Source organism: Cervus elaphus, chromosome 3, assembly GCF_910594005.1.
Source record: "Cervus elaphus chromosome 3, mCerEla1.1, whole genome shotgun sequence".
NCBI classification, from domain to species: Eukaryota; Metazoa; Chordata; class Mammalia; order Artiodactyla; family Cervidae; genus Cervus; species Cervus elaphus.
In genome coordinates this window covers 11394327-11421293 of record NC_057817.1, presented here as the reverse complement: position 1 = coordinate 11421293, position 26967 = coordinate 11394327, and the positions used below count along the sequence as shown (strand labels likewise).

The window sequence follows — 26967 nt, the reverse complement described above, 5'->3', positions numbered from 1 at the left end:
GATATAAAATATTGCAGTGACCTCATTCTCATAATGACATGGTTTCTAAACCCTAAGGAGTTTAAATATCCCTGTATTACTTCCCAAGCTAAAATACAGACATGCAGGCTTCACCCCAGAGAGAGAGAAAGCATTTCTCCAGTTACCATGCAATTAGTCATGCTTTTATGATTTATATCCAGCTTGGAGGTTTTTCTACCAAACATACAAAAAAGGAACCACACATTAAGATTCATTGAATCAGGGAATCTGGAGTCGGTATTCAAAAAGAAGAAAAGATACTTAACAAACTTACTTGATGGATTTTCTATAACTAAGTAACCTGCAACAGAGATTGTGTTAAATGCATTATGAGTTGAGGGTACAGCTCTGAGTTCTAGATTAAAATTAGAAAAACATGGCAAATCAGCAATTATAACATGTTATACCTTTAACTGATATGTGATCATTATTTTAAATTCTACATCGTTTTTGAAATTATATTATTTGGACCCAAATGTGGCCAAATAATAATTTGGCTTTTCTCTCAAGCTAAGAAGGTAATGTTTTATATTGCTAGGCATTTGGGGCATTACATCAGTACAGGTCACTTTTTAATATATTGCATAGTATTTATTGCCCTAAAAATGTAAATGTGAATTAAACTTTTTTCTTTGTCCGTGAAGAATGGTGAATAAAGGAGGGTGATTGTTTGAAAACATGACATCAAATTGCCTAAATCTTGTTTCCTGAGTGAGTCTTTGTGAATATATAGCCATAAAAAATGACAGTCATTTCAGTTACTTTAGATATACATTTTTGTGACAGTTCATTAGTCAAGTTATTTATACTCTAAAAATTGAAATAATTTTAAGCAGCTAAATAGACTATGCAATGCCCAAATTCAGAGGTGGGCATATCTTTAATAACACATTTGTCATGCACAACAAATTAGCACTGCAAAAAAAGCACAAAAGGCAGAAGTGTGAAATAAAAAAAAGAACATACACCTTTATCAAAGTTTATAATTTTAAACATCAGGGATAATTTTACTGTATTTCTTAAGTGACAAATATAAGAGGATGTGGATTTTGAAGTAAAGGACAAATGAAAAAATTGATGGAAAATGTGGCTTAATAAATACTGTGAAAATGGTCACAGAGGGGTTTGTTCAGTGAAGAAAACATGAGTCAGAGTATATTTTTATTACAGTACAGGAACTGGTGAAAAATACAGGGGTGCTGCAGTAACTGTTATCAAGAATGATGGAATTCTTCGTTAATGCTGTAGGTGTCCCCAGGCAGAAGGAAGTATCTCTCAGCTCCACAGGGTATAACCTCGTAGAGCAACTCATAATCAGCATGGTATCACAATGATAAATAGCATTACTAGAGCAAAGACTTCCCTGGTGGCTCAGATGGTAAAGCATCTGCCTACAATGCGGGAGGCCCAGGTTCAATCCCTGGGTTGGGAAGATCCCCTGGAGAAGGAAATGGCAACCTGCTCCAGTACTTTTGCCTGGAAAATCCCATGGACAGAGGAACCTGGTAGGCTATAGTCCATGGGGTCGCAAAGAGTTGGACACGACTGAGCGACTTCACTTTCACTTTCAGAGCAAAGTCTTGGTGGTTAAGCTAGTCGGCTTTTCACAACACCTTAGGGTGTTTCTAAGGAGGCAACAGAGAAATCCTGACTAACTAGATAGATGGGCTTCCCTGCTGGCTCAGATGGTAAAGAATCTGTCTACAGTGCAGGAGACCTAGGTTCAATCCCTGGGTGGGGAAGAGCCCCTGGAGAAGGATGGATATGGAGATGACTGAATGGGACATTGAATCAGAAAATTCCTTAATCTGGGGATAGGAAGACGAAGTATATGAATTGGAGGTCCTGACTTCTGACACATGCAGTGGGAACTCGGGCAACAATCAATCCCCATAGAAAATAATTACCCCTCAGCAAAGACCAGCAAGAAAAGGCAATCATAAGCTAGATCCACACCAATTCAATGGCCATGAATTTGGGCAAACTCTGGGAGATGGTGAGGAACAGGGAGGCCTGGTGTACTGTGGTCCATGGATCGCAGAGTCGGACATGAAGAACAACAAAGACCTAAACTACCCAAGCTCTTCAGGGTGGTACCCTAATGTTCCTATGCCGTGATTCTCTTCAGAAGCAGGAAAGGAATGGGGGTCAGGCTGGGCAAATCTTCAGAACTGAGCTTAAGATAGAAATGAACGAGATACTTGAATTAACAAGATCGATGTCTCTGTTACCACGCAGAATTGGAAATTCTTGAGTTGTGTAGAGATCACTTTTATAATATCAGAGAACATTATTCATTGTATGAATGGTGAAGTTCAAACACCACATCTGCTTTAGTGACAAGCCTGTGATTTATCTATTTAAGGACTGTCAGATAGCCATCCTGTAGTGGGGAGATACTCTTTTCCCAGAGGATCCAGGATTATTTGAGATAGTACTGGCAAAGATATTTTTTTGGGGCTATGTAGAACCTGAAATAGAGCTAGTTTGTAGAGCAAGAAATAGCTCAGATTATTATTCTTCAAATCCTTGTTCTATTTCCATTAATAACCTATTCTTATTTAAAAATTATTGAAGGCCCAGAGGAATCGGGTGGAGAGGGAGGTGGGAGGGGGAATCGGGATGGGGAATACGTGTAAATCTATGGCTGATTCATATCAATGTATGACAAAACCCACTGAAATGTTGTGAAGTAATTAGCCTCCAACTAATAAAATAAAATAAAATAAAAATTATTAATATTTTATCTTTTAGTCAGTGTCTTTTCCGTGAGGAACTCCACAGAAGGTTGATTTTATTATTGTACATTTGAAAGATCTCTCTAGAGATATGGATTTTTTTGTTGTTTTTATTTTCTTTTATTGGAGTGTAGTTGATTTACAATGTTTTGTTTTAGGTGTATAGTGATTTTAAATTGTACCTGGCTAGGTATTAGATTTGGGTGAATATTTGTGAATTCTCACAAAATACAGTGCCCTTTTTTGGCTTCAAATACCTGTTCCAACAATTACCAGCTATATTATTTTGAGTAAGTTACCTCAACCTTTCTTAGTTTCCAGTTTAGACATTAGGGCAAATATATGTAAATCAAGCTCACGTACATAAAATGCTAGGGAATGTCTACCCCTGACTTTGGAAGCAGTATATAAATGTTGTTTGCTATCATTACTATTATAATTGCTAGTTCTAGTTTTATTGTAAAACTCAAGTTCTTTCTACAGATCTATTCTACAATTGATACTGATAAAAAGAATGAATTTTTTTGTTTCTAAACCGATAAAAAGAATGAATCTTTTTGTTTGTTTCTAAAAGAATATCCTAAATTTTACTCAAAAGTGGGAAGACTAGATTGTGCTAAATTAAGCAGGGAGATTTCCTATAATTTATTCTTCCTAATCAGAGTCCCAGAATAAAGAGTAATCAAAAGGTCGGTTTTCTAGTTCTCAATTCAAATTATAAATTAATCCTTAATAGTATAAAGGCTGTAATAATTCTCTTTTCACATTATCATGTGAAAGCATTTCTAATTGTGCCTGCATTTTTTACATTATTCTTTATAGCTACCCCTCACACTACCCTGTTTACACCACAGATATTTTCTATTAGTTTCTCCCATTCCAGGTGTTTTACCACAACCAGATGCTACTGATTGCTTAATAGCTAATTCAGATGTTAACTCCTCTAAGGACCTCACCCTATTCTATTACAGAGAAAATAATTTCCTCCTTGTATGAAACTAAACTTCTATGGACAAATCACCTTCCATCTTCTATCATGGCTATGTAAGTACATGTATTAAGGATCCATGCATTGAGGTTCATGTATTACTTGAAGGTAGGGGTGGGGTTAACATTTGGCTTACTGCAAGCCACTCATAAACTTATTTGTAGTAGACAGTGAATAAATCATTGTTAAATATACAACTGTGGATGAATTTAGACTAAGATCTGTAGTAAACTAAATACAAGTGCTCTGATTATTATTTTATTCCACAAAAATATTAATTGAGAATTCTCAAGAGATGCTACTCAAAGGCTTAAACAAATATGATCAATAGATGCACCAATAAACAGTATACAAGTCTAAACAAAGCCATATCAAATCCTCTCACAACAGAAGTTAACAGGTGCTAGATACTTAGGAAGTCACATGAACAATAAAATTGCTCTTGTCTACACAGTAATTTAGAAAAATAGATTTAATAAAACAAGATCTGTTTTGGCTTTATTTACTTTTCCATTTCACTCCCTTAAACCCGGTCATTTTACATACACTGTTCTTCACATTTGTTTTTACATAATGTGAGAAATAAGGCTTCTCATAGTCTGTTTTTATGAAATTTTCCAGTCTATGCTTATCTCACAGTTACATGTGAGCTGAAATAAATACCTACCTAGATAGCTTAAAATTGAGAAGATATTTTGGCATAAATTACCTGTTTCAAATAACAATTCACTTTTTTTCTTGTTTTTGTTTGTAGTCTCCTTGTCATTGCCTTGATTCTTAGCCTCATATTGAACAAGTGTGTTTTTCTCAAGTACTGGCTGCATTCTAAATTTTATCTTTCTTTGAAGTTTTAAAGTTTTACTTGTAAACAGGAAAAAATAGTAATTGGACAATTATGCAGGGAAGTGGAAAAGGAGATGGCATATATTATGAAGAAAATGCACTGACTTATTACTGATGAAGAAATTAAATTCCTTTATGGAAAATTATTTGGTTAGATAAGCATAAAAAAACTCACAGAAATTAATGTATATGAAAATCAACAATGTTATTTCAGGAGTGCTTTTCAAATAAAGGGATCTATAGACATACTCAAAGAGACTCAAAAAAACTTATTAACATTTTAAAAGAACTTAAAAACTTGTTATATAGAGAGTGTTTTAGACACTTTAGTGAATAAGAGTACTTATTCACTCACAATAGTGAAGGATACTGTCAAATCATATTCATTAGTGTGTAAATCAATTTGGGAATTGTCCAGATTTCAATAAGATAACTGACCAATTTCTAATATAAAGGGCTAAACACATTTTATTACATGAATCTTAGTTTAAATCCTATGCCCTTTTGTTGAAAAGGGTATTATTTCATGTCTGGGCTCATTTTTTTCAAAGTCTATCAAAAACTTAAATTCCACTCAGATTACTCTTGATAGATCCAGAGAGGAACCATTTATTTATGTTGGCAGTGGTGATTGAAGACCATATTGTCACAGAGACTCAGCTTTCCCTCAAGGTCAATTAGTTGAAATCTATAGGGAATTAAAATATAGTCCAAATAGAGAGCTACAGATGATAGCCTATAGATGGGCAGCTTAAATCAGCATTACCAGTGGCATAGGACAAATGCGAGAAGCTGTGTTTTCTGCTTAACCTGTTTTAAGTTAGGTTAAAAGTTTTACTGCCTTTACTATAAAAATATGTATTTCTCACACTAACATGTACTTCATTTTCAATGAAAAAATTTGACGAATCTCTGGTAAAACATGTTAATTGATTTTTCTAAGTTTCATAAAATATTGAGTGTGAGGTTTTTAGTTTATGTATTTCAACTCATTAATTTTTCCAATGTTCACATTTATTTCTACAGTGACTATGTTACTTATCCAAAGCATTTACTGTAATGCTTTCAAAAGGATCTTAGTTTTTGTTTTTTTCCTATTGTTTTTATTCATTATAGGCTTTAGTATTCTTTCAGACTCTTATCAAATCACCAATGACTTCTCTCTGGTCTTTAGTACAAATTAAAAATATTATCCCAACCAATGGCTAGTACTGTATAGCTGACTCTCAAACTTTAGTTTATAAGGTAAACATGCCACCTTAATAAGGGAGTTATGTAATTTTTTTTATCACAGTATTCACAGACCCCGGCACTTGTAGATGCCCAATTGATATTTCTTTCATCCAAGCAAGGTGAAATGGACTTTTAGATACATACAGGGAAAGCAATGTTCTTGATGTCGTCAAAGAGGTGATGTAAGATTTCCAGGGTGGCAAGAGTTGAATTTTCCTTATTACTGAGCACATGTGAAAACAAACTCTTGACAGATTCTTATTTTGTAAACCATGTACTCTAAATTAAAATTGTAGTCATAAACCTAGTTACCTCAGGGGCAAGAGGGCAGAAGCAGTAAAGAGGATGAAGAAACTGCCGACAGCTCTGTGGGGAGATCGGCAAAGGTTCTCAGGGAGGGGACTTAATGAAGAGCAGACAGATGACATAACATTATCTAAAAGGAAGTCCTGACAGTCTGAACAGGCAGGAAGGTAAGCACAGAAATTACTCTCTCAGGGGTTAGAAGGTGACCTCAGAAAACTAGATCTGAAAGACTGCTATATCTCTTTTAACAGTTTTGATGTACGTAGAGGTGTTTAAGGAGAAGGCAATGGCACCCCACTCCAGTACTCTTGCCTGGAAAATCCCATGGACGGGGGAGCCTGGTGGGCTGCAGTCCATGGCATCGTTAAGGGTCGCACATGACTGAGTGACTTCACTTTCACTCTTCACTTTCCTGCATTGGAGAAGGAAATGGCAACCCACTCCAGTGTTCTTGCCTGGAGAATCCCAGGGATGGGGAAGCCTGGTGGGCTACCGTCTATGGGGTCACACAGAGTCGGACACGACTGAAGCGACTTAGCAGTAGCAGCAGCAGAGGTGTGTAAAGGCTCTGATTAGCCCAAACTATACAGTTCTATCAGAGTAGGAGCTCTGACCAAACAGAGCACTGTTGACTGATTCTAGGAGAAGGGAATGTGGTTATAGAGGAGAGGCAGTGGGGGTTCGATAAAATGGAAGCATTTTTCCCTGAGGTACTAACGGCATATCTGGTAAAGAATCTGCCTGCAATGCAGGGTACCCGATTCAGTCCCTGAGTCAGGAATCCCCTGGAGATGGGAATGGCTACCCACTCCAGTATTCTTGCCTGGAGAATCCCATGAACAGAGGATCCTGGCAAGCGATAGTCCCTGGAGTCACAAGAGTTGGACACAACTTAGTGACTAAGCCATCACCACCAATGGCATGAAGCCAAAAAGAAAAAGAAAAGTAAAAGGATTCTGTTTAATGGTGACAGAGAAAGGCAGAGTTTCTCAACCAGACCATTTGTGAGTCTGGAACACTGAGAGGTCAGCTTTGAGTGCTGGTTGGAAATGGTATTTTCTGTGTGATGTGATCACTGAAATCTTTAGCTCAGGAGTGTTTTTGGCAGATGTTGGAATCTGATCAAGAAGGTCCTTTGAGGAAAATGTATCTTCATGAAACTATTTTAATTCTGTCAATGGGGACTTGGCAATTAGTTAATAAATAAAACAAGGTTAACTATGATTCCAAAATGCGAAATGTGGTTAGAGTAGCCATGGGTCTGCCTTCTTCTGTTTGAATTATTACTCTGAGTACTATTCACAGTCAAGAGAATGTCAGGAGTCTTGGCTCCATCCAGCCTTGTGGCTCATGGGAATTGACTCCTCTGTCATAGATCTGGGATTCTGAAATCAAAGGCATTTTTCTTCTCTACCTCCATTCATATCCTTTACTGAAGAAATTGAATATCTCTGCCACACTCAATTGCTGGGTCCCTGCTAATGCAGTCATTTTGCTATGCTCCCCTCAGAATGTATACAGCAATTTTTATCCCAGGATAAAAGTGGCACTTCTGGGCATTAGGGGGATGTCTGAAAGTGTGCACAGTTGGCTGTCCACTGGGTAGGGTGGAAGTCAAAATTATATGAAACAGGGAATGTGATCGTCTTGGTTCTCACAGATTACTACCTGTAGTAGTTGAAATGAGCTTGTATGGCATGTGAACCCAGACTCCACCCATCAGACAGAGAACTCTTGTGTCATCATAATAATAGGCCAGGAAACATGTGAAGAACTCTAGGTAAAAACTCATTTTACAATCAGAGTTAACACAACATGATAACACAGCAAATTTCTCAGGCCATGCACATTGTGTCAATGTGCATTTTGAGAAGGTTAATTTACAATAGCATGCAATATCATAGAGGACACTTAGTAAGTAGAAAGTTAACTGTTTAACAGTTAAACAGAAAGTTTAACTGTTTTTTGTCTTTGGAAAAAAATAGCATATTAAACAACAAAACACTTCTTTCTATGTATTTTAAAATATAGAGCACACCATCTGAAAAGGTTAATCACAGCAGAGCTCTGCATCACCACAGTAACTTACTGGATGACAAAAATCTCCTTTCGTCTAAAGAAAAATGAAGAGTATCTGAAAGTAAAGATTAATTTTTTAGTATAAAAACACATACTGCATTGCTTTTTTTACTTGCTGCTATAAGAACATGAGCATGAAATATCTTGGATTTCATTCTACTGTAGGACATTTCTTGTCCCAAATTCACATTTTGTTCAGACATTTCTTGTCTGGATTCATATATTTTTACCATTGCTTGCAAAATAGTTTAAGACAGAAGTAAAATTAATGACCAGGATCTGTCAGAGAACTGATGGAAATTAAAATGCTAACAATTTTACAAAGTATTTCATGTATTAGTCAAATTTTGTGTATTCTTAGTCATAGGAATTGCACAGGAATTGCACTACTAAATACTTTTCAATGTTGTAAAGTAAAATAAATAATTTAAATTAAAAAAATAAATACTTTTCAGTTTCTGTAAGATTGAACCTATACTATAGTGAAAGAGGAGAGTGAAAAAGTTGGCTTAAAGCTCAACATTCAGAAAACTAAGAACATGGCATCTGGTCCTATCACTCCATGGGAAATAGATGGGGAAACAGTGGAAACAGTGTCAGACTTTATTTTTGGGGGCTCCAAAATCACTGCAGATGGTGATTGCAGCCATGAAATTAAAAGACACTTACTCCTTGGAAGGAAAGTTATGACTAACCTAGATAGCATATTAAAAAGCAGAGATATTTGCCAACAAAGGTCCATGTCGTCAAGACTATGGTTTTTCCAGTGGTCATGTATGGATGTGAGAGTTGTACCATAAAGAAAGATGAGTGCTGAAAAATTGATGGTTTTGAACTGTGGTGTTGGAGAAGACTCTTGAGAGTCCCTTGGACTGCAAGGAGATCCAACCAGTCCATCCTAAAGGAGATCTGTCCTGGGTGTTCATTGGAAGGACTGATGCTGAAGCTGAAATTCCAATACTTTGGCCACCTCATGCAAAGAGTTGACTCATTGGAAAAGACCCTGATGCTGGGAGGGATTGGGGCAGGAGGAGAAGGGGATGACAGAGGATGAGATGGTTGGATGGCATCACCGACTCGATGGACATGAGTTTGAGTAAACTCCGGGAGTTGGTGATGGACAGGGAGGACTGGCGTGCTGCGATTCATGGGGTCGCAAAGAGTCGGAAACGACTGAGCAACTGAACTGAACTGAACCTATACTAAAAAGCTATCATTCTTTTCCCCATATCACTGGAGAATAAGTAATTCAAAAGAAGCAGTTCTTAGAAAAGAAAATACTACTTGAATGAAGAAAATACTTTGCATAGAAAATACTACTTGAAGAAGGATATCACGGGCCCTTGTCTTGTTAAGTGTGTTTGTGCTGATTCCGTGTAGTATGCTTCAGAGTCACATACATGCACACAAAATTATAGGTGTATGTTGATATTTCAGAATCAAACTGACCTGCTGCTGTCATCTTGGCTGTCCTGTTAACTAGATGCATGACCTTGGACAGTTACATAAATTCTCCAGGCATCTTATATTTTTCCTTTGTAAAATGGAGATTGGGTACCAACCACAAAAGATTAAATGACTTGGCTGAGATCATTACATATGAAATTTACCACACAGTATTATGTTAGCAAATCCTATATGTGAAAGTAGACTGGGGTCATTTTTAATTTTACAATTATTATAAATAACAATAATAATACTGAAGGTATTCTGATTTACAGTTTACAAAACACATTCATAGGATTCTTTTAAACGGTAAACTTCTGAAGGCATATATATTTGATAAAAATCCAACATGCAAACTTCTCAAGTTATTGATGAAAGATACTCTTAAAATAGCCATTCAGTTGTTTGCTTCATTTTGTTAGAATTTTAATCCCATTCATGATTACTAGATTGGGCCTTGGTCTTAAGATAATGCACCATTACATTCATTAAACTAAAATAGCAAGATAACTAGTATGGAATGATGCCCAAAATTTGAGGGGAAAAGTTGAGGACTGGAAGAAAAGGAGTATTTGTCAAATAAGAATATTAGTGACACTGATTAATATTTTCTATTTTTTCTGAGTCACCAAAAGAAACATGACTTCTAAATTCAGTTTAGAAGGGAGACAGTGAAAATTAAAAATTATTAGCCAGTAGTATCTTTATCTTTTCAAAATTCTGTTGGCTTATTTAATTTTGTGTTATAACTCTTCTGGAAAGGCAATCTGTGTTACAGTTAAATTAGTTAAAAGCAAACCACAGGGCCAGTTAGGCTGAGCAGTGTTTTTTCTCTTTAAAATTGTATCTTTTATTCCTTTAAACTTTCCCAAGAATTTAATCCTAGATTTAACATAGAATTTTTTTCAGGAATATAGATAATCTATACAATTAAAATATTGCATTTTTTCATCTTCATTGGAACTTTTTAAAAATAAGTGTAAATCTATGGCTGATTCATGTCAATGTATGACAAAACCCACTGAAATGTTGTGAAGCAATTAGCCTCCAACTAATAAAAAAATTAAAAAAAAAAAAAAACACACACACACACACAAAAAAATTACAATGCTGTGTTAGTTTCAGGTGTACCTCACAGTGATTCCATTTTATATATATATATATATATATATATATATATATATATATATATATATTATAGTTTCTTCAGATTCTTTTTCCTTAGAGATTATTACAAGTACTGAGTATAGTTCCCTGTGCTGGATAGTAGGTTCTTGTTGGTTATCTGTTTTACATAGAGTAGTGTGTGTATGTTCATCTCAAACTCCTAATTTATCCCTCACCCTTCCCTTTTCCCTTTGGTAACCAGGAGTTTGTTTTCTCTGTCAGTGAGTCTATTTCTGTTTTGTAAATAAGTTCATTTGCATCTGTTTTTTTTAAGATTCCATATTTAAGTGATATCCTATGCTATCTGTCTGGCTTACTTCACTTAGTATGATAATTTCTAGGTCCATCCATGTTGCAGCAAATGGCATCACTTCATTCTTTTAAATAGTTCATTGTATATATGTATCACATCTTCCTTATCTGTTGATGGACATTTAGAGTGCTTCTATGTCTTGGCTATTGTAAATAGTGCTTCAGTTAACATTGGGGTGCATGTTATCTTTTTTAATTAGAGATTTCTTGGGATATATGCTCAGGTGTGGGATTGTAGGATATGGTTTTTATGGAACCCTCCATACTGTTCTCCATAGCGGCTGTACCAATTTACATTCCCACCAACAGTGTTCCCTTTTCTCCACCATCTCCAACATTTATTGTTAGTAGATTTTTTGATGATGGCCATTCTGACTGGTGTGAAGTGATACTTCATTGTAGTTTCTATTTGCATTTCTCTAACAGTGATGTTGAGCATCTTTTCATGTGCTTTTTAGCTATCTGTATGTCTTCTTTGAAGAAATGTCTATATAGATCTTCTGCCCATTTTGGGATTTTTTTTGTTTGTTTTATTTTGCTGATATTGAGCTGCATGAGTTGTTTGTATAGTCTGAAGATTAATACCTTGTCAGTCACTTTGTTTGCAAATATTTTTTTCTGTGCACTTTCTTTTTGTTTTGTTTATGGTTTCCTTTGCTGTGCAAAAGATTTTTAGTTTAATTAGGTCCCATTTGTTTATTTTTATTTCCATTACTCAAGGAGATGGATCAAAAAAAATACTGCTGTGATTTATGTCAGAGAGTGTTCTGCCTGTATTTTGCGGTAAGAGTTTTATAGTATCTGGCCTTACATTTAGGTCTTCAATCCATTTTGAGGTGTGTGTGTGTGTGTGTATGGTGTTAGAGACTGTTCTAATTTCATTCTGTTATATGTAGTTGTCCAGTTTCCTTGCACTACTTATTGAAGAGGCTGTCTTTTCTCCATTATGCATTCTTACCTCCTTTGTCATAGATCAGTTGACCATGGATGCATGCGTTTATCTCTACTTTCTACCCTGTTCCATTGATCTATAGATCTGTTTTTCTGCCAGTACTATACTGTCCTGATGGCTGCAGAATAGTCGGAAGTCAGGGAGCCTGATTCTCCCAGCTCCATTTTTCTTTCTCAAGATTGCTTTGGCTATTCATGGTCTTTTGTGTTTCTGTACAAATTGTAAAAGTTTTTTATTCTAGTTCTATGAAAAATTTCATAGGGATTTGATAGGGACTGCATTGAGTCTGTAGATTGCCTGGGATAGTATAGTCATTTTCACAATATTGATTCTTCCAATCCACAAACATAGTATATCTTTGCATCTGTTTGTGTTGTCTATGATTTCTTTCATCGGCATCTTAGAGTTTTTTGAGTACAGGCATTTTTGCCTTATTTAGGTTTATTCCTAGGTATTGTATTCTTTTTGATGTGATGGTAAATGGGACTGCTTCCTTAATTTCTCTTTCTGATCTTCCATTGTTAATATATAGAAGTGTAACAGATTTGTGTATATTAATTTTGTATCTTGCAACCTTGTTGAATTCATTGATGAGCTCTAGTAGTTTTCTGGTCGCATCTTTAGGATTTTCTATGTATAATATCATGTCATCTGTGAACAGTGACAGTTTCACTTTTCCAATTTGGATTCCATTCTTGTCTTTTTCTTTTCTGATTGCTGTGGCTAGGACATCTAAAACTATGTTGAATAAAAGACATCCTTGTCTTATTCCTGATCTTAGAGGAAATGTTTAGCATTTCACCATTGAGTATGATGTTAGCTGTGGATTTGTCACATGTGGCCTTTATTACGTTGAGGTATGTTCCTTGTATGCTCACTTTCTAAAAAGTTTTTCTTGTCATAAATGGATGTTGAATTTTATCAAAATATTTTTTCTGCATTTATTGAGATGATCATTTAATTTTTATTCTTCACTTTGTTAATGTGGTGTTATCACACCGATCGCTTTTCAGATATGGAAAAATCCTTGCATCCCTGGGATAAATCCCACTGGATCATGGTCTATGATTTTTTAGTATACTGCTGAACTCAGTTTGCTAGTATTTTGTTGCGGACTTAGTGATATTGGTCTGTAATTTTTTTGTGTGTGCTATCTTTGTCTGGTTTTGGTGTCAGGGTGATGGTGGTCTCATTCAATGAGTTCAAAAGTGTTCCTTTCTGTGCAATTTTTGGAGGAGTTTCAGAAGGATAGGTGTTAAATCTTCTCTAAATGTGTGGTAGAATTCATCTGGGAAGCCGTCTGATCTTGGACTTTTGTTTGTTGTGAATTTTTGAGTAACATATTTAATTTCAGTACTTGTAACTGGTCTGTTCATACCTTCTGTTCTTCCTGGTTTAGTCTTAGTTGGTTGTGCCTAAGAATCTGTCCATTTCTTCTAGGTTGTCCATTTTATTGACATATAGTTGCTTGTAGTAATTTCATATGGTCCTTTGTACACTTGTGGTGTCCATTGTAACTTTTCCTTTTTCATTTTATTATTTTGGGTCCTCTTCTTTTTTTCTTGACGAGTATGGTGAAAGTTTTATTAATTTTTTTTATGTTTTCAAAGAACCAGCTTTTAGTTTCATTGATCTTTTCTGTTGTTTTCTTCGTCTCTATTTCTGCTCTAATCTTTGTGATATTTTTCCTTCTACTAACTTTGGATTTTGCTTGTTCTTTCTCTAGTTGCTTTAGATATAAGGTTAGGTTGTTTGAGATTTTTCTTATTCCCTCAAGTAAGTTTGTATCATTAAACTTCCCTCTTAGAATTGCTTTTGTTGTGTCCCATATTTTATATCATCGTGTTTTCATTTTCATTTGTCTTTGTATTTTTTTTATTTCCTAACGATTTCTTCTGTGATCCAGGCTCAGCAATTTTAAAGAGACAGGTTTGTGCTACAAGTGTGTATGTATGCTTATGTTGCTAATATTTTCTCGTAGAAACATTTCTCACTTCAATGTGTTAATGATGAAAAAGCCATCACAAAATGTTGTTTTGTGAATTTGTTTATCATAGCAAATCTCAGTGTTATTTTCTAATTTGGTGAATGTAAAATACATGAACCCAAATATTAAATATTCTTCCTAATGTATATAGCTTGTGTTCATTAAAAATATATAGAAAATGGCATAATGAAATGATATCATTATCATTCCAAACAAGAATTTAAAATATTTTCTTTGCATATCACTGAATGTTCTCTTGGATTTATAGAGTACTAAATCTTTGAATTTCATTAATTTTCAAGAAGAAAAAGAATGAGAGAATTTGTCTTCAGGTCCTTTATGAAACAAGGTATAATCAAATGATACAAGTTTACATATATGGAAATTATAGGAAGAATCTTAAAAAATGTATATAGCTGTACATGCAGATATAATTTCTTAACTATAAGACCCTAAGTCCTAAAGTTGGTTTAATATCAATTATTGTAATGACCATTTTTAGTCAGATAACTCCATTAAAATTAATATTTTAACTGCTGATTAGATATTTTATCATTTCTGTTAGACAAGTGATAACATATAACACTGAAGAAAACTGGCAGTCCAATTAGTATGAAGAAAGTGGGCAGTTTGGAAGGAAAAGAATTTGCCTAAACCTCAAGTGGAAAGAGCATATGTTAGTTGGGTAGATTTAGTTGGGTAGATTTAAAGGAAATTGTCTAAGTTCCTTCTTGTAAATAACAGACACATGGCATAAGTTACTCAACAATTTGGAAGCTAACTCAGGCTCCTTGATTCTTCACTCTCAGAATCTACCATCAGTCTTTGTGGCTCAGTCCTCATCAGACATGTGTGGCTTTTGATAGATTTAGACTTTCCAGTACCTGAAATACAGGTAAAGAGCTTTAGAGCTTCACTGAAGAATGACCGCATGCATATGTGCACATGGCTAATTATGAATCTGCTAATTACTATTTTTTCTAGTCTTATCATCTAATGTATGTGACTTTATTAACATGAAAAACCTTCAATAAATAATAAAGCTGGAGACAGTTATTTTAAAAAATTTCTGTAATCAAGCAAAGCATATTAGTATGTGACATTGGAATTACCAGTAAGTATTACAGTTTTGGTTACTAGAGTCATAACAAAGAAGCAAAATGCATTGAAAACTAAAATTCCTGTTTGATATGACTAGTAGTAATATATTCCAGTTTTCTATGTGCAAAAGTAGATAAAAATTATTTGAAATATACTTTAAAGACAATTCTACATCTATTACAAATAAAGTGACATATATATACAAATAAAGTGATATATATAAACAAACATGGAAGCAGGAAAATAAATAATGAGTTAATGTTAAATGAGGCTGTCCTTGAATTTTAAGTACCCAATAATAAACAATCTATACAGTCTTTGCCCACCTTTTCCATTAGCTGTCCCTTTTTGATAATGGCTGTGTTCAGTGGAATAGGGGGCAAGCTGTGAACACACAGAACTTAGAGGATCTGACCTCACATAGCCTCTATAGAATGGTAACCTTCTTGAAAAAGAATACTTTCTCCAATACTGACTGGCTTTTTTCACTGTATTATAACTCCTAAAGATTCACATACTAGAGACTTTGGGGGGATTAATAAAGATTCTTTGGTTTGATTCCTGGGTTGGGAAGAGCCACGGGAGAAGGGATAGGCTACCCACTCCGATATTCTTGGGCTTCCCTGGTGGCTTAGCTGGGAATCCACCTGTAATGCAGGAGACCTGGGTTCAGTCCCTGGGTTGGGAAGATCCCCTGGAGAAGGGAAAGGCTACCCACTCCAGTATTCTGGCCTGGAGAATTCCATGGGCTGTAAAGTCCATGGGGTCACAGAGTCGGACATGACTAAGTGACTTTCACTTTTAAAAGATACTGTAAACATGTTTGGATGCTTAGAAATTCACATGAACAGATTCAACTAAATTGTTCAAAAAACTAAAATTAATTACACTCTGAGATTTGAAGTTTCATTCCTTTTACACTTCACATATAGAAGAAAGACGGAGATCCCAGGCCTTAATTGAGAAAGGGATGTGGAAAGGGAGTTGGGTCCACAGGGGTAAGGGAGAAGAAACCTCCTTTTACTATGCGTCAGGACCCTTATAGAACTGAGGCAGAGCCTGATACTACTGATGTTCTATAGTGCTATGATATGATTTAGCCTGGGCAGGTTACCCTGCAGATCTATTGATCTTTTATGTGGTTTAATATATAACTATCTTACAGTCTTTGGAGCACTATCCATTTGAGATAGGAACAACCTGTATTAGAACATAAACAAATGTAGATAAGTATAAATGAATTTTCATATCCAACGAACCAAAGTACTTTGTAATTTACTGATAACACTGAATAACTTTCATTTTGTAGCATTCGAAAGGACTCTGCTTATCAGACAACACTTCCATCTATAGCACATATTAGATGTTTTTAGACATGCTGGAAATATTTGTGCAAAGTCAATTAGGTAAAGACTGGCTTTGATAAAGGACAACTATAAATGATTAATTCCTTTATAAGTTTAAGAACTTTGGTGCCATATTTTCATAGTAATAACTTCTAAAGGTTCAACACAACTGTGCAGGTACTTTGTAAAAATTGTCATATGCTTATGAGCATCATAAAATACTGAATCTCATAAGAATCTAAAACTTCCTAGTGATAGTTTTTATTAAGAATTTGGTAAATTATCTTAATAGAAGTTTTTCAAATGTGCCAACATTTTGAAAAACTTATGATTTTAAAAGAATATAAAATTACTTAACATTTACAATTAAGTACTCTTATTTCCAAAACATATTGATGGCACATACTTAGTGCATACTTTTAAATTTTTCCTTTCAAAGATAAATTTTACTTTGTATTTAATCCTTAAGTACTAAGCAATTTAAAAAATGAAGTGTTACTATATAATTTAGACTTTAATGTAACTGTACATTAAATAAATAGCTTAAGAAAGGCTTTTATAAAAAATGATAAAAAGAATATCAGGTTTTAGTTACAAATTTAAATAAATGTGTAATTTAAAACGTGGACAGGAAGAATCCAATGTAAAAAAATACTATCATATGTAGTGAATTATTAGACATAATTTTAAAGATTTAATGTATACAAATATTGTCTCAGGAAGAAAAAAAGCTTTGCCGAACATTATAGACCCAGGTTCATATTGAACTCAAAGTATTAGGAAGATTAAGTGATTCTCTGAACATCAGTGAGAAGTGTGTGGAAGATGGAGGTCACCCTTTGAAAGAAAATCTCTGTGACCTGTGTAAATAGAAGCCCCACAAACACTTCCAACAAGTACAGGTCACAATAGGGTCATGGCTCCGGGCCCTCTGGACCACTGTTCGCCCAGAGGAGCGTGCTCACCGCGTTAATCTCTCGTCCTTCAGTTCCAAGTCCGCCACAGTGATGAGCTGATCCAGCTTGAATTTAGTGTCAATAATTTCTGCATCCCGAGGAGAATATGTCCCACCTTCTTTCTGCTTCTGTCGAATTCTAAAAGTAAGTGTAGTAAAATTCAGGGAGGAACTATCATAGAAAGCATGTATTTGTATTTAGATTTCTTTTTAAGACATTAGTCAAATAATTTCTTTGTTGGGGTCACTTCTGTGAACACAATGCAAATTTATAGCTACTCAAATTCTTTTCCCTGCTTTAATTCCACAGACTGTATTCTATAATTTTTTAACATGCTATTTTTAATGAGAATTATTAGTTCTTCAAGGCCTGAGTCACTGACACATTTAAAGTAGAGTGAACGAGACGGATGTTGTGAGCTTGTGTCTCCTCCCTCAAGCTATCCAGTAGATTTATCATAAAAAGGAAATATGCCAATGTGGACACAGCTCATTGCTATCAGTTCAAATAGACAACCTTCCACTGTTTTTACATGCATAAAACACTTACATATACAAGATACATGAGTGTTTTATACATACTTGGCAATATTTTTATGTCTAAATATAATTATATATTCTTTATATAATCTAAGACTATAATATAGAACCAGAAAACTCAGGTTCAAAAATAGAAGTCACATGGATCTGCAAATCAAATTGATGTTAAACATAAAGTAATATTTAGCTTTTCTACCTTTTGTACTGCAAATATTTAATACTTATTATGATTTATGTGTTGAGGACGATGCAGAAAGTATAACATATGGTCCTTATCCTCAAGGATATAATTTAGTTGAGAAGGATTAGAATGTAGAAAAAGCATACAGAGGAAAAATATTCAAATTACAACTTGTAAAACAGTAATTGATCAGTTATGAAATGATATGTGATTACAACTATTGGCACTTGGAAGAAATAAAAAGTAGAGTTTGACTTGGGTGTCGCAGAAGGCGGAGGAAGCATACTTACAGTTGACTGAACACAAGCAGCGGTGTGTGAAAGCCTAGGGGACCTTCAGGTGAGGATGAACTCTGTTGGCTGAAAAGCCACATGTAGGCAAGTTGTAGGGAGTAAGAGGGGGCTGTTTTCTGCCCAGTATAGGAGCTCATCCTATAAAGAAATGATTTGGGAGCAGAAGAACACTGCGAATACAGTGGCTGCATGTCCCTTGGGGACAAGGACCATAGCTGGCACAAGATAACTCTCACCGTCTTCTGGCTGAATCTGAGAACACTATCTAGTGTAAGAAAAATATCTTTCAAGAGCCCTTCAAATTTTCTATCAAAATGATAATTTTAAAGGTTCAAGATGAAATAGAGGATGATTGGCAAACACAATACAGGACAACATTCTTCAGATAAAACAGCCTACTGAGCTATTTAGGAAATTGGTATAATGGTTATTTTTACAAATGGAAGGTCCCTCTAACTTGGCAATCTATCTTATGAAACTGGATTTTAGAATCACAACTAAGATTTTCCCTGTGCTGTGTGTGGCGTTTAGTCGCTCAGTCGTGTCCGACTCTTTGCGATCTGATGGACTGTAGCCCACCAGGCTCCTCTGTCCATGGGGATTCTCCAGGCAAGAATTCTGGAGTGGGTTGCCATGGCCTCCTCCAGGGGATCTTCCCAACCCAAAGATCAAACCTGATTAAAATATTTCTAATTAAACCTAACGGAGTTATAAATACTCAAAGATGGAGAAAGCCTGGCACCTTCCCCTTTTGTGTAAACCTGTCTCTACATCCTACATCTACTTCTTTGTCCCGCTTTCAGATATTGGAGCTAGATTCCTAAGCCAGCTGGTGGGATGTTGAGCCATTTTAACAGAAGACCCGAGTCATCCTGCAAGGCTGTAGGGACAGGAAGATACTTCCCTTGTGTGTTCTAGGACTGCATTATTATAATTCATTGTGGAAGGCCAGTAGTCCACCTAAATGAGTTCTAGCTGCTTCTAAAGTTCAAGTTCTCTCCATCCCATCAGTGAGTGATGCTGAGTAGCTTCAGCCCATCCACAATCAGGCAGCATGGACTGCTTTCACGGTCTAATTCCAGGCTGCCTACCCTCCAGTAATGATGGGCATTTTCTACAGACCAGCTCCAGCTGCTTTCGCTGTCATATTTCTTAGATCACTGTAATAGGATACATGTGCCTTTGGTGGCCATTCCATGACAAACTTGGGAGCAAGTCAACTTCTTCAGTTTGTTCACATATTGTCCACTTTCCCTTAGACTAGAGCGAGGAGATTTGTTGCAGTTGCTACTTTTGGATCCCTTAGTGTTCTCTTTTACTCCTTTAATAGTTGACTGTACTTGTTCAGTTCAGCTCAGTCGTGTCCAACTCTTTGCAACCCCGTGAATCTCAGCACGCCAGGCCTCCATGTCCATCACCAACTCCCGGGGTTTACTCAAACTCATGCCCAATCGAGTCGGTGATGCCATCCATCCATCTTGTCCTCTGTTGTCCCCTTCTCCCCCTGCCCCCAATCCCTCCCAGCATCAGGGTCTTTTCCAACGAGTCAACTCTTCGCATGAGGTGGCCAAAGTACTGGAGTTTCAGCTTCAGCATCAGTCCTCCAATGAACACCCAGGACTGATCTCCTTTAGGATGGACTGGTTGGATCTCCTTGCAGTCCAAGGGACTCTCAAGAGTCTTCTCCAACACCACAGTTCAAAACCATCAATTCTTCGGCACTCAGCTTTCTTCACAGTCCAACTCTCACATCCATACATGACCACTGGAAAAACCATAGCCTTGACCAGATGGACCTTTGTTGGCAAAGTAGTGTCTCTGCTTTTTAATATGCTATCTAGGTTGGTCATAACTTTCCTTCCAAGAAGTAAGCATCTTTTAATTTCATGGCTGCAATCACCATCTGCAGTGATTTTGGAGCCCAAAAAAATAAAGTCTGACACTGTTTCCACTGTCTCCCCATCTATTTCCCATGAGGTGATGGGACCAGATGCCATGATCTTAGTTTTCTGAATGTTAAGCTTTAAGCCAACGTTTTCACTCTCCTCTTTCACTTTCATTAAGAGGCTTTTTAGTTCCTATTCATTTTCTGCCATAAGGGTGGTATCATCTGCATTTCTGAGGTTATTGATATTTCTCCTGGCAATCTTGATTCCAGCTTATGCTTCTTCCAGCCCAGCGTTTCTCATGATGTACTCCACATATAAGTTAAATAAGCAGGGTGACAATATACAGCCTTGATGTACTCCTTTTCCTATTTGGAACCAGTCTGTTGTTCCATGTCCAGTTCTAACTGTTGCTTCCTGACCTACATACAGGTTTCTCAGGTGTATGTCAGGCAGGTCAGGTGGTCTGGTATTCCTATCTCTTTCAGAATTTTCCACAGTTTATGGTGATCCACACAGTCAAAGGCTTTGGTATAGTCAATAAAGCAGAAATAGATGTTTTTCTGGAACTCTGCTTTTGTGATGATCCAGCAGATATTGGCAATTTGATCTCTGGTTCCTCTGCCTTTTCTAAAACCAACTTGAACATCTGGAAGTTCACAGTTCACGTATTGCTGAAGCCTGGCTTGGAGAATTTTGAGCATTACTTTACTAGCGTGTGAGATGAGTGCAATTGTGCGGTAGTTTGAGCATTCTTTGGGATTGCCTTTCTTAGGGATTGGAATGAAAATGGACCTTTTCAGGTCCTGTGGCCACTGTTGAGTTTTCCAAATTTGCTGGCATATTGAGTGCAGCACTTTCACAGCATCATCTTTCAGGATTTGAAATAGCTCAACTGGAATTCCATCACATCCACTAGCTTTGTTCGTAGAGTTGCTTTCTAAGCATCTTCACATCTTCACATTCACATCCTGGAATGACCTCACATTCCAGGGTGTCTGGCTCTAGGTGAGTGATCACACCATTGTGATTATCTGGGTTATGAAGATCTTTTTTGTACAGTTCTTCTGTGTATTCTTGCCACCTCTTCTTAATATCTTCTGCTTCTGTTAGGTCCATACCATTTCTGTCCTTTATCCACCCCATCTTTGCCTGAAATGTTCCCTTGATATCTCTAATTTTCTTGAAGAGATCTCTAGTCTTTCCCATTCTATTGTTTTCCTCTATTACTTTGCATTGATCATTGAGGAAGGCTTTCTTATCTCTCCTGGCTATTCTTTGGAACTCTGCATTCAAATGGGAATATCTTTCCTTTTCTCCTTTGCTTTTCGCTTCTCTTCTTTTCACAGCTATTTGTAAGGCCTCCTCAGACAACCATTTTGCCTTTTTGCATTTCTTTTCCATGGGGATGGTCTTGATCCCTGTCTCCTGTATAATGTCACAAACCTCAGTCAATAGTTCATCAGGCTCTCTGTCTATCAGATCTAGTCCCTTAAATCTATTTCTCACTTCCACTGTATAGTCATAAGGGATTTTATTTAGGTCATACCTGAATGGTCTAGTGGTTATCCCTACTTTCTTCAATTTAAGTCTGAATTTGGCAATAAGGAGTTCATAATCTGAGCCACAGTCAGCTCCCGGTCTTGTTTTTGCTGACTGTATAGAGCTTCTCCATCTTTGGCTGCAAAGAATATAATCAATCTGATTTTGGTGTTGACCCTCTGGTGATGTCCATGTGTAGAGTCTTCTCTTGTGTTGTTGGAAGAGGGTGTTTGCTATGACCAGTGCGTTCTCTTGGCAAAACTCTATTAGCCTTTGCCCTGCTTCATTCTGTACTCCAAGGCCAAATTTGCCTGTTACTCCAGGTGTTTCTTGACTTCCTACTTTTGCATTCCAGTCCCTTATAATGAAAAGGACATCTTTTTTGGGTGTTAGTTCTAAAAGGTCTTGTAGGTCTTCATAGAACTGTTCAACTTCAGCTTCTTCAGTGTTACTGGTTGGGGCATAGGCTTGGATTACCGTGATATTGAATGGTTTGCCTTGGAATCGAACAGAGATCATCCTGTCGTTTTTGAGATTGCATCCAAGTACTGCATTTCGGACTCTCTTGTTGACTATGATGGCTACTCCATTTCTTCTAAGGGATTCCTACCCACAGTAGTAGATATAATGGTCATGTGAGTTAAATTCACCCTTTTCAGTCCATTTTAGTTCACTGATTCCTAGAATGTCAACATTCACTCTTGCCATCTCCTGTTGGACCACTTCCAGTTTGCTTTGATTCATGGACCTGACATTCCAGGTTCCTCTTTACAGCATCAGACCTTGATTCTATCACCAGTTTCATCCACAACTGGGTATTGTTTTTGCTTTGGCTCCATCCCTTCATTCTTTCTGGAGTTATTTCTCCACTGATCTCCAGTAGCATATGGGGCACCTACCGACCGGGGGACTTCCTCTTTCAGTGTCCTATCATTTTGCCTTCTCATACTGTTCATGGAACAGTTGTTATTACTAAACACTTCCCGTTCTAGTAACCACTGTGGGCTTCTGTCTCCTAATTAGACTGTAACTGCCCATAAAGCATCCTAGGAATAAGTCTTATGCAAATAGTCTTACCTTGCAAATGCAAAAACAGCTGTTCCAAGAAGAATGATGGAAAGGATACACAAAGTGACTGAAAGTATAATCTCTACAGTTCGTTCTGAAAGTCCTTCACCTGAAGAGAAAGTGTAACATGATCATTAATTATTATTATATGGGATACTATGTTGGGTCTAAAATAAAGATATACTTCGACCTATTTCTCAATAACATTAACAAAATGTACACATGTCTTTATCTTCTAGATCTTTTAACTTTGGGGCTCAATCCTTGGTCCTCTTTTTCTATCTACACTCACACCCTTGGTACACTCATGCAAACTCATGGTTTTAATTTTCATCTATATGATGATGTCTACTTAACTGTAATCTAAGGAACTACCAAATTGTATATCCAGTTGCCCACTATACATCTTTACATAGAAATGTAACTAAATTTCAAAAATCAGAATGTCCCAAACTGAACTTCTATCCATCTCTCCTTTCAACTGCATCTTTCTTCTTCTTAGTTGATGGCAACTTCATTTATTCTAGTTGCTCAGTCCCCAAATTGTGCAGTCATACTTGACTTTCTCATTCGCAGAACACATCTAAAATCTCTGAGGAAATCCTGTTGACTCTAAGTAGACACATTTTTCACTAAAAGAAACCAGGGAAAATTGGAGAGATAGTAATCCCAAATTGTGATTAGGGCACAAAAGGAATTTGGGACATCTAATGAGACAAGAAAGCTAAGAAACTATCAAAGTCTAATGGTGTAGAAAAAACAAAAGGTCATCTTTAAGAGGTCCTACTGGCCAAAGATGGAACATTTTAAACTTCATGATGAATAAAACCTGAAACTGATAGAAATATATTCAATATCAGTATAAAAATCCATGAGTTCCAATATTATTCAATGAAATAGAAATGAAAATTAAAACAAAAAATACTATTTTGTAACCTCTGGTTTTAGCTAAATTACTTTTCTTTCACTCTCTAAAACTTTGAAATTAAAGGGAGAAAATTAAGCATTCCCCCCCCCCCCGGCTTTCTATTTTTATGAAATAAAAAAAGCCCTAGTTAAGGAAAAAAAGCTCCTTTTTAGAGGAAAATTCTGTTTAATAAATGTGGAAGAAATAATAAAATTGGAAATTAATTTTGCATTCCTAATGAAATAACTGACTCAGGTAACAATCACAAATGCATCTTTAAATGACTAGGAGGTTGATAGGGACTTGAACATTTAGGGAATGTCAGACTATCACCTCACAGATTATTTGCTGGTTATAACATGGGAAAAAAACTTCCAGTGAAGAATCATGCTGTCACTATCACTAAATTAACTGATCAATTTTAACATCACTGAAAATGTGACGAGACATTATATACCTCCTGATGTGAGGTATTTTGATCTACACAGCAACACTTGTAAAGTATTTCTGCCAAAATGTTCATTGTGCGTATTCAGACCTTTAGATCTTATCTCTAATTTATAAGAAAGTAGGAAAAGTAGTTCAAAAATAAAATGACATCAATAAAGAGCAATGAGACAAATTCAGAACATGGAACCCCTTATAGGACAGCTCATCTAGTTGCCTAAATGAGTCTTTGGCATAGGAGTGGGGAGGCGGGAGGAAGTCTCTTCTAGATGAAAATAGATTGAGAAAGGGTGAAAACTGTTAGTCACTCAGTTGTATGTGATTCTTTGCAGTCCCATGGACTATAGCCCGTCAGGCTCCTCTGGCCATGGGATTTTCCAGGGAAGAATACTGGAGTGGGTTGCCATTTCCTTCTCTGGGGTATCTTCCTAACCCAGGGATCAAACCCACATCTCCTGCATTGCAGGTGGATTCTTTACCATCTGATCCACCAGGGAAGCCCAGATTAAGAGACACAACAATCAAAAATAATGTGTGAGCCTCTCTTTTGATCCTGTTTCAAAAAATTATAAAGAAAAAAAATCAGAGGATGTTTTGAAAATATGTGGTTTTACATAATATCAAGGATTTAACATTAATTTTGTTTAAGTGCAACAATATAATAAAAACAGACTTATTAGAGAAATAAGCTAAAGTATTTGGAGTGGAAGATAATGCTTTCTGTAATTTAAAATACTTCAGAAATAAAATGACCAAGGCACAAATAGAGCAGATGTGGCAAACTTCATAGGCACTTAGGGCTCATTATACTATTCGAAACTTTTGTGTACTCTCTATTCGCCTTTTACTACCTCTTCTGCAAGTAACCTGATCGAGGCCACCATCCTATTTTGCATGAATTATTGTATGGACACCTAACAAGTCTTCCTGTATCTATCCTTGTCTTCTATGTATTCTCAGCATAGTAAGCAAGAATAATGCTTTTAACATATTACCTCTCTACTTAAAACCCTCATCTCTCACAGACAAAATGCAAAGTCCTCCCAATGGCCTACACCATAGGTTAATGGTCTCTGGTCCTTCATTAACACTCTGGTTCCCTGTCATCTCTGACTTCCCTTCCAATCGCCAGCTGGCTTACTGCTTTGGAGCCAGACTGTCTCCTTATTGTTCTTGGGATACACCAGGTCACTTTTGATACAGGGCTTTGTCCAGCTTCTTCCTGTGCCTGGAAAGGGACTTCTCTTGTAGATCTTCCTGGGGAGCCATGTCATTACCTTCAAGAATTTTCTCAAATATCACCTAGTGAATGACACCTCTTACAGACTGAATATATGTGTCCCTCCAAAATTCATATGCTGAAACCCTAACACAAATACAATGTGAGATTATTTGAGTAAGGATGTCCTTAATGTTATTTGAGGTCTTAAGGGCTGAGCAGAATTAGTATCGTTTTAAGAAGAGAACGCCAGAAACTATTCTCTTCCTCTGTGTACACATACTGAGGAGAGGCCACAGGAGGACACAGCAAAACGGAGGAGACCACTCACCACATACTGAGCTGGCTGCAACTCTGTGTTGGCCCCCCTAGCTCCAGAACTGTGAGAAAGCAACCTTGTTTAAGCTCTGTCTATGGTATTTAGCATAAGATGGCTGGATGGCATCACCGACTTGATGGGCATGAGTTTGAGTAATCTCTGGGAGTTGGTGATGGACAGGGAGGCCTGGCGTGCTGTGATTCATGGGGTCGCAAAGAGTTGGACATGACTGAGCGACTGAACTGAACTGAACTGACAGTATTTGTAATGGCAGCCTGGGCAGACTCAGAGATTACCCTATTTAAGATGGAAAGTTACAACTCCTCCACTTGCTGTCTTCCCCCTCCTGCCTCCTCTGCACTCTGTTCTACTTTTTTTCCCCCTCCATAACCCTCTTAACATATCTTAAAATTCATTTATTTATTATCCTACTACCCATCCAGAAGTAGGATTCCTGAAGACAGGAGTCTTTATTTTATTCACAACTGTATATGAAGTCTGAGAATAATATCAGGCACATAGCAAACATTAAATACTTTAAAAATTTACTGGTTAAAAATTCAGTTTTGAAGTAGAAATTAAAAGTCTTCAGGTTGAAGATTAGGCATTAAACCAAATAACTATAAAGTGTTTGTTTTTTTATACAATTAGTAATTTTCATCAATTTTAAGTTATATAATTTTACTGTAAAAAGTATTAAAGTCAGGTGACAACATAGGTTAACTATTTGTAAAATACACAGGGATTAATGTTTCACCTTTATTCCCCTGGCTTGGTACTTACAAATGTTAACAATCAGAGTTTCATGGTCACCTAGAATCTTCACCTAAATTTAGAAGACACTAAATGAGCATATAATAGCTCATATAGTATTTTAGATACACCTTTTTTACACATTAAAATATAAATGGCTTGTTTCATAAATTTTCACATGCTTATTCCTAATTAGATATGCTTGAGAAAGGAAACATGAAGATGAATAAAGAATCATCTTTATCAGGTAGTATTGAGTCACTAGACCTTGGAATCTAGTGGAAAAAAAAAAATGACTTCATAGACCATAGATTAGATTACCATTTCAAAGCACCAGC

General features: G+C 36.3%; 1 protein-coding gene and 1 non-coding gene across 2 annotated transcripts in view; one reads left to right on the top strand and one right to left on the bottom strand.

Annotated features, from left to right (window-relative positions):
• Positions 1-26967, bottom strand: part of PTPRQ (protein tyrosine phosphatase receptor type Q) — a 301145-nt gene that overhangs the window by 30770 nt on the left and 243408 nt on the right. Inside the window, exons 52-55 of the mRNA XM_043880358.1 lie at positions 22994-23093; positions 17485-17613; positions 8219-8263; positions 296-322 (exon numbers count right to left, since the gene is read on the bottom strand). Of these exons, the coding sequence (XP_043736293.1) occupies positions 296-322; positions 8219-8263; positions 17485-17613; positions 22994-23093 (301 nt within the window). The remainder of the gene's footprint in view (positions 1-295; positions 323-8218; positions 8264-17484; positions 17614-22993; positions 23094-26967) is intronic.
• On the top strand, positions 1382-1453 carry TRNAC-ACA. Its single transcript has one exon. It is a non-coding gene; the product is annotated as a tRNA-Cys (tRNA).